Below are 9,679 nucleotides of genomic sequence, written 5' to 3'. Positions count from 1 at the left end.
AGATTCTCTCTTCCATCTCTTGTATTCTGTTGCTGATGCTCAAATCTATGGTTCCAGATTTCTTTCCAAGGGTTTCTATCTCCAGCATTGCCTCACTTTGGGTTTTCTTTATTGTGTCTACTTCCCTTTTTAGGTCTAGTATGGTTTTGTTCATTTCCATCACCTGTTTGGGTATGTTTTCCTGTTTTTCTTTAAGGACTTCTACCTGTTTGGTTGTGTTTTCCTGTTTTTCTTTAAGGAGTTGTAACTCTTTGGCAGTGTTCTTCTGTATTTGTTTATGTAAGTTATTAAAGTCCTTCTTGATGTCCTCTACCATCATCATGAGATATGCTTTTAAATCTGGGTTTACCTTTTCAGGTGTGTTGGTGTGCACTGGACTGGGCAAAGTGGGAGTGCTGGTTTCTGATGATGGTGAGTGGCCTTGATTCCTATTAGTGAGATTCTAATGTTTACCTTTCGCCATCTGGTAATCTCTGGAGTTAATTGTTATAGTTGTCTCTGTTTAGAGATTGTTCCTCTGGTGATTCTTTTACCCTCTATCAGCAGACCTGGGAGAGGAGCTCTCTCCTCTGAGTTTCAGTGGTCAGAGCAGTCTCTGCAGACAAGCTCACCACTTACATGGAAGGTGCACAGTTATCTGGCATTTGAACCTACTCCTGGCCGAAGATGAAGGGCCAAAACAGGACCTTTCCCAGAAGCTGAGTTGCTTTGGCCTGTCCCAGAAGCTTTTAATTTCAGTAGTCCACACTCTCACCTGTGCAGACTACTTTCTCCGGAGTCCTGAAACCAAAATGGCTCCCGTGGATCCTGAATCTAGGGCCTCCCGGTCCAGGCAGACACCTGACCTCTGGCCTGGAAGGTGGACAGATGTCTGAAGCCTGAAATTGGTGCTGTCTCAGAAGCTCTGTGGCTCTCGCCTGTCCCAGATGCTGTTAGCTTCTGTAGTCCACACTCTTACCTGTGCAGGCTACTTTCTGTGGAGTCCAGGAACCTAGGTGGCCTTATTATTATTATTTTTTTTTTGACAGGGCTTTTCTGCTGGTTTTCTGTCCTGGAACTCATTCTGTTAAGCAGGCTGGCCTCAGAAATTTGCCTATCTGCCTCTGCCTCCCAAGTGCTGGGATTAAAGGTGTGAGTCAGCAGCCATGCCTGGCCCATTTGCCAATTCTTGATCTTAGAGTCTGAACCAGTGGTACTCTGTTCAGGAAATTTTCCTCTGTGTTGATGTGTTGGAGAATCTTACCTTCTTTCTTTTCCATATGATTCATAATATCTGATTTTATGTGGAGGTTCTTGATCTACTTGGACTTGAGCTTTGTACAAAGAGAAAAATACAGATCAATTTGCATTCTTCTACATGCCAACTACCTGTTGACCCAGAACCTTCCAAAGTTAAATCATTATCCTATAAACTATCTAAATAGACCCATAACCTCTAGAGAAATAAAAGCAGTCATGAAAAGTCTCCAAACCAAAGAAAACTCAGAGACAGGTGGTTTTTGTACAGAATTTTATAAGGCCTCTAAAGAAGACCTAATACCAATACTTCTCAAATTATTTCACAAGATAGGAACAGAAGGAACACTACATAACTTGTTCTACGAAGTCACAGTTATGCTGATATCTAAACAGCACAGAGACCCAACAAAAAAGAGAACTTCAGACCAATTACTATTATGAATGTCAATGCAAAAATATTCAATAAAATTCTTTCAAACTAAATCCAAGAATTAATCCAAAACATCATTCACCATGATCAAATAGGCTTCATTCCAGGAATGCAGCAATGGTTCAATATATGGAAATCTATCAACATAATGCACCATATAAACAAAGTCAAAGAAATAAACCACATGACCATCTCATTAGATTCTGAAAAGCCTTTGACAAAATCCAATACCCCTTGGAAGATCATAAACTTAAGGCCCATAGCTAAACATAACAAAAGCAATATGCAGCAAACCAATAGCCACCATTGAACTAAATGGAGAGAAACTTGAAGCAATCCCACTAAAAACAGGGACAAGACAAGGCTGTCCACATTCTTTCTGTTTATTCAATATATTACTCAAAGTTCTAGTCAGAGCAATTAGACAATAAAAGGAGGTCAAATGGATATAAATTCAAAGTACTTATTTTCTAATATTTATATTGTCTGGACCCTATACTTATAAGTAGTTCTGTTTTTTGTTTTATTTTGATTTGCTTTTTTGTTCTGTTTCTTTTTTTTTTTTTGGCTTTTGAATTTAAACTTCACTTGTTTTATTTATTTTTATTATTTTATTATTTAGCATACAAATTCCACCAACTTCAATAGCTTCTGCATGTGTCATTACTATCAAATGATGTGAATTCCAGCTCAGTTACCATCACTGCAGCAGGATTGACATCAGCTGGTGACTAGGTGTAATGTTACATTTTTTTTTTAATTAAGCACCTTTATTTAAAATGAATTGACCAAAAGAGTAAAACGGCATGCTAAAAAGTAGGAGGATTGTTTGCAAATCATAGAATCAAAATCTATAATGCATGAAGAATCTAAATTATGTTCAGAATACTGTTTACAGTTGGGCAAAATCATATAACACGAATCTTATTTTATAACAGTGTTGACTATCTCACGTGTGCTGCTTTGTGGTTGCTGGGAATTGAACTCAGATCCTCTGGAAGAGCAGCCAGTGCTCTTAATCACTGAACTGTCTCTGCAACCCCATATTGTCAATTTTCTTAAGAGATAAATTTTTTATGTTTTTCTCTGGAATCTACTATGACTTATTTATGACCTAAATTTTTTAAACGTTTATCATTTTTATTGGGTATTTATTTCATTTACATTTCCAATGCTATCCCAAAAGCCCCCACTTCCCCACCCACCCACTCCCACTTCTTGGCCCTGTTGTTCCCCTGTACTGAGGCATATAAAGTTTGCAAGACCAATGGGCCTCTCTTTCCACTGATGGCTAACTAGGCTATTTTCTGATTCATATGCAGCTAGAGACACTAGCTCCAGGGGGGTACTGGTTACTTCATATTGTTGTTCCACATATAGGATCGCTGATCCCATTAGCTCCTTGGGTACTTTCTCTAGCTCCTTCATTGGCCCTGTGATCCATCCATCCAATAGCTGACTGTGAGCATCCACTTCTATGTTTGCTAGGCCCTGGCATAGTCTCACAAGAGACAGCTCTATCTGGGCCCTTTCAGCAAATTCTTGCTAGTGTATGCAATGGTGTCAGTGTTTGGAAGATGATTATGGGATGGATCCACAGATATGGCAGTCTTGCAACCAGAGTAGGAGTGTAATCATAAATAGAGTACTTTCAGGTTGCTTGGTTCTTCACTTCTCAGCCCTATACCCTAAATCCTTTCTCCTCCATATGTGCTTCATTCCCAATGGTATTTGGTGACAGGGTCTGGAGAAAAGATTCACCATTAATGCCCTCTGTAGCACTCTCTACTTCAAACTGATTTATTTCTTTTGGTTATTTGGTTGGTTGGTTGGTTGAGCTTTTAAAAGCAAGAGCTACAGTGTAGGGGGTAGGTGAGCTGTGGAGGGGAAACAGGGACTGGGATAACATTTGAAATGTAAATAAATAAAGTAACCAATAAAAAGCAATTTCATCAGTTTAACATTAACCAAAAAGGTAATTATCCTCATTTCACTGAGCTATTAAAAACAAACAAACAAAAAACAACTTCACTTAAGCTCCAGCATATGAAGTCCTGTGATTTGGGGACCAGCTGAAAACTTTTCAGCTTTCAGAGGGGGGAAGTGTACATCTATTTTCAAGGAAGAAGACTTAGGAACTTCACTGGATTGGAAGGAGGAACAGGACAAGTACTCTTTGATAATCTGACTTTGTGGACTACTCCAAAGGTTACTTTGATGCAATGCTTCACATTTTTGCAAGTACACTGTTATTGTTAGGAGATGCTGGCTTTAGGAGCATGCAACTTAAACATTCCCAGGTCCTGTGTAACAAATCAATCAAATAAACAAAAATACCAACAAAATTTGTTCTGTTTTTTAAAAAATATATATATTTAATTATCTACACCTCTTTGTTTATGAAAGTTTTGCCTATATCTGTATCACATTACAGGAAATGACAAAAAGTTTATTTTAAACTTATATTTCTCTAGCTGGACTGTTTCTAGTTTGTAGATTCTTAATTTTCCACCTTTCCTCCTTCCTCTCCCCTGTTTCACATCATAACACAAAATAGAAGGAAAAGGATAGAGGGAATCAGAGAGAGAGAGAGAGAGAGAGATATCTGAATCTATTTTCTTTTCCTTTGTTTCTTTTTTATCTCAACTGATATCACGCTACAACCAAACCCCTCAAATAAAGCAACAACCAACAACAATACCTATTGGGGCTCCAGAATTTAAATACCCTATGAAAAATTCCCAAATGTCACAAAATGTAAGAAAATAACTTCAAGTGGCACAACCATGCCTCTGCTAGAGCACAAGGCAACATGCAACCTGTGATAACAGGACAACTTCCCTATACCCCATTCCTAAATGAAAAGTTACAGGCTCCAATACATGGAGATAAGTATTGTCATGATTTAGCTAACAATATGATGTTCAACATCCTTAGCCATTTAGGAAATGCAAATCAAAACATCTGTGAGATTCAAACTTTCACCAGTCAATCACTAAGAAAATACAAACATGAGAGGTAGTGAGGATGTGTAGCAAGGGGAACACTCTGCCAATGCTGGTGGGAGTTTAAACTTGTGCAGCCCCTTTGGAAACCAATATGCCACTTTCTCATATAATTGGGAAACAATACTATCTCAGTGCTTAGTGATATCCCTACTCGGCATTTACCCAAAGGAGGCTCCATCCTAAAATGAAAACACTTGCTCATTCCCCACATGACATTAAAACAAAAAACATATTATTAAATATTCCTCTGTTTTTTGAAGAAACCTATATTCCCAAATTCTAACGACAGGTTGCATATGGTTGTCTTCTGGCACATGGACTTTTGGATTTGAAATTGTGTCTTCAGAATCAATATGTTTCTTAACCACTGAGCATTTCTCCATCCCTGGTATTCCTATTTTATTTTGTAATTATAAATAGGAATTTAAAATTTCTTTATTGTACATTCATTGTTTCATCATTTATCCTGAATTTCTTATACTTAATCATGTGATTTTTCTCTGAATAATCTGATTATATGAGTGTTTTAGCAAGATAATGTCAAACAGATAATTTCTTATGACACTATTTCTTATTCTGTCTCTTACATTCTTTCTGCCAATCTGTTGGGTATTTTGTGATCCCTAAAGGGAGTTATTATAGGTGTCTAGTTTAGGGCTGATCATTTAACAGTTGCGTACTCTTAGTACTTTTACCGGATAGGAGTCTCACCATCAACTGTGAAAGAAGTTTCTCTGACCAAGGCTTAGAAGAATAACTACAATATTTACTGTACAGTTTAATAAAGTTGTTTATTACTAATTGATAAAATATTCATACATAATGTAAAATTATAGATCATTTGAGGAATACAATGACTGAAGATATTTCCCCAAAATTTGGTAATTGTAACATATTTTACATTCATTTGATAGATATTAATTCTATACATAAATAAGTAGCTTTCCTTCAAACTAATAACACATCCAAATATGTAGGAAATACAACTTAAATCTGTCGTGAGAATCATTCCTTCCATGTCATATTGGCTGCTATTAAAATATGAAACATCACGTATTCGGTGAATGGGAGAATTTAGGACCCTTATGAACAACAGTTTGGAATATCAATTAGTTCAGTTATAGTAGGAGTTAATATATAGTTTCCCTATAAATAATAAAGACAATTACCCCACTCTCAACTTTACTATGGCTATATACACAAAAAAGATCACAGACATTATACAGTACAGAGAGTGGCACGCCTAGGCACTAGTCAAATTGTGAAGCCATGAATGTAACTTCAGTGTTTAGCTATAGACGAGAGAGTAAAGTAAATCTGGCACATGTAGCACCCTACTATTTAGACAGTAGATGGACCAAAACGGATGAAGATGGGTGATTATCACATAAAGTGAATACAACATAAAATGAGACTTTTTTTTATATGTCAATAGTAGAATGAATAAAATTTAAAGTGTACAAGGGAACTATGATCAAGGACGAAGATGACTACTAAGACAGAAGATACAGGACTAGAGATGAAATTAAGAAGTGCTAACATAATCAAAGTACTATATATACATGTGTGAAAATGTCTCATAATTATTATTCTTATTGTATACAATAAATATATAGTAATGAAATTAAATGTAAACTAAAATAAAAAGAGAACCAAAACATTTGAAAAATTCAGGTTAAAAAAATTCAGAGATAAAAAATAGAGGGAACAAGAAAAAGTATAGCAATGACAGAGAAAGAGAGAGAGTTAGAGAGAGAGAGAGAGAGAGAGAGAGAGAAAGTGAGAGAACAGAGCTATAAATGCAAATTATTATATTTGGCAAGGTAGTAAATAATGTGTATTCATGTTTAAATATAAATGTATGTACAGTTGTACAGTATTGGGTTACTGCTGTGACACCACAGTGTTCAATACTGCATACCCATTTTGAAAATTTCTACAATATATCAATTCTTACAGACTGTAAGAAAGCTAGTAATGTTATTGATAAAGTAGCTAATGTATCACAGAAAACTACATTTATTTCTATAGGGAATAAAATATATGTACTAGTTCACTGTATTATGCAAATTATAAGTCATAAAATTATTTAGCAATTGAGTCAATTCAAAACGCGTAGTATATATAAATATGTTCACATATATTGAATTTCGTGAACCTGAAAAAATTAATCATCCTTTTCCTGGCTTAATTTAATCTTAAAGTTTGTTTCTGATAGCATGCCAAGTAAACTTGCTTCAAATTGGCTCCTGCAGATGACAACATATTGCGTGACACTCAATGTCTCTACATGAGGAACCCTAGAATAATAAAGCAAGGGGGAAAGGCATGAACTGGTCTGCTGATAGCATAATAGTTTCTGGAATTTTTTCAGTCAAAATGCCTTCAGACTGAGACCTGCATACAATTTGCTAGGTGATTAAATTTATATTCCAATTTCTCTGAATTCAGAAAGATACAATGATGGATATGTAAATGAAAATGCTGTATTATAAACATTTTCATATCCTTGAGTAGATTTCCTCTATTATTTTTAGAAAAATTGACAGTTGAGAAATTTTGGGCATAAATTCTTAACAGCAAATTTGGCTTGCTTTTTCCTAACTTTGGATCACAGTAAGTATTCTTAAAAGTTGAAGGGAGACATAAGTTCTATTAAAGTGTATCTGTGAACATGTATCACTTGATAATTTTACAAGTAATTCAGAATTATTGTTAATGGGATTGATGGAACAAAAATAAATCATCATAATTTGAGGTTGTAGTTTTAGAAATCATTGATTTTGGATTTTCAGGAAATAAAAATATCTATTCTCATTTAATAGTTAGGTATCTTTTTATACTCTACACTATTCTTAAAAAGTGAAAACATTTATTTGTGATTATAATTAGCATCATTAAAGAATAAGTAATTAAAGATTAATTATTTATTTTCAAGTTTTGTGAACCATAAGTAAATATTTTAAATTGGGTTTGCTCAATTAATAAAAATATTAAACAAAGAATTATAATTAGACTCTGGGGTCAAAATCATAACATGTACTCATAACTCAACTGTAATAATTCCTCTTAATTAATTTGTTCTTTTTGTTCTATTTGCCTAATCTGAAATAAACAGTTAATAGTACTTTTGTAAATTAGATCATAGTCAAGTGATGTTATATAAATCCATCTATTCGATCAGTTACATTTCCTACAGCTGAAAACTATAAAATAATTTGAAGTTTAAGAGATAAAACAATTATTAGAAGGCCTTTAAACACTTATGTACAAATACCTTTCTGAAATTAAGTCTAAGTATTGCATTTAACTTCTCCACATTTTAGGACTGTTCACTATGAGTGCCTGTAATCCTACATATGAACCCGAGTTCATGCTTATGGGACTGACAGATTCCAAGGAGATTCAGCTGGTCCTCTCTGTTTTGTTCCTTCTGATATACATGCTCACTGTCTTGGGAAACATAGGTATAATTCTGACCATTCATCTAGATGTCCAGCTCCACACTCCGATGTACTTTTTCCTCACCCACTTGTCATTCCTTGACCTCAGTTACTCAACTGTAATCACACCTAAAACCTTACAGAACCTGCTGACCTCCATAAAAAATATTTCCTTCATGGGATGCTTCACCCAGTTGTATTTCTTTGCCTTCTTAGCAGGTTCTGAATGTTTTATACTTTCATCAATGGCCTATGACCGCTATGTAGCTATCTGCAACCCTCTACACTATCCAGTTATTATGTCCCCTAGGCGCTCCTATGCTCTCATCACTGTGTCCTACATGATTGGAGTTTTGGNTTCCTCTGTCACTGTCTTTTGCTTAAGCACACTGGATTTCTGCAACTCCACGGTAATTCATCACTTCTTTTGTGACACATTCCCAATTTTAGCTCTGTCCTGCAGTGATACCTCTAATGCAGAAGCCACTATATTCGTTTTAGCTGGTTCCACTCTATTGCTGTCGCTCATCATGATATCCTCATCCTATGTATCTATTATCTCTACAATTCTGAAGATAAATTCTTCTTCAGGAAAGCACAAAGCCTTCTCTACATGTGCCTCACATCTTATAGGAGTAACTGTTTTTTATGGTACAATGATCTTTACTTATTTAAAAACAAGTAAGTCCTACTCCTTGGGAAAGGATCAAGTAGCCTCTGTTTTTTATACTATAGTTATCCCCATGCTGAATCCACTTATCTATAGTCTCAGGAACAAAGAAGTGAAAAGTGCTGTCATTAGAGTTATGAAGAAGAGGGAGTGCACCCAGAAACTAAAATAATACAGTTGCTAAATATTTAAATTCTTTTTACTTTCTATTGAGTTCTTTAGCTTCTCTCTTGGCACAAAACTGAAGACTTGTTTCTTCTTTCTAGTTGTGTGGAACTTCCCCTAGAAAAATATAGCTTGGGCATATCTCAGAATGGGACTTTAAAAGTCTATGTCATAATTGGAAATTTAGACATGCACATGAAACCAATGTTTTAAATAATTCTGTTCAATGTAATATCAAAAATATATATTTGTAATTCTTAAGCTTATATAGAATTTAATGTTATGAAACCTCAGTTACTGGTTTTAGGAAACATATCTGTGGAATAGTAACAATTTCTAAAGTCATCTTTTGTATAATATGAATAGCTCATTATATGTCCTCCCTTAACAAGTGAGTAAAATTTAAATCTCAGTTTGATCATTTGCACAAAACAAATAGTAAGTCCATGTCAATGTGATAACCAAAAGGATGTGACAATGAAGAAACTGAAAGTCTCTGCTGATTAATATGTAAAGATATTGTTAAACCTTTTTGCATAATATGCTTGGAGGTTATATTCAACTGTTTTTTTTCAATTAATTTAATCACAGTTAAATAGCTTTAAAGAAATAAAATCAATAGTCCTCAAACTTCGTCTTATATTAAATTAGTGAAGGAAACTAAATAATAGAAAAATGGTATATTGTAATATTAGAGACAATATGAAAAATAAAGTTATTAAAG

The 9,679-nt window shown here is 34.7% G+C and overlaps 1 protein-coding gene across 1 annotated transcript; it reads left to right on the top strand.

The window, feature by feature from the left end:
* The first annotated feature begins 8,014 nt into the window (after nucleotides 1-8,014).
* LOC110290190 (olfactory receptor 8H1-like) lies at nucleotides 8,015-8,962 on the top strand. The gene has a single exon (XM_021156684.1). It carries the CDS (start codon nucleotides 8,015-8,017, stop codon nucleotides 8,960-8,962), a length of 948 nt encoding a protein of 315 aa, XP_021012343.1.
* Nucleotides 8,963-9,679: the final 717 nt, after the last annotated feature.

This window comes from Mus caroli, chromosome 2, assembly GCF_900094665.2.
Source record: "Mus caroli chromosome 2, CAROLI_EIJ_v1.1, whole genome shotgun sequence".
NCBI classification, from domain to species: Eukaryota; Metazoa; Chordata; class Mammalia; order Rodentia; family Muridae; genus Mus; species Mus caroli.
The sequence above is the reverse complement of the archived record's forward strand: the minus strand, read 5'-3'. Positions and strand labels throughout refer to the sequence as shown.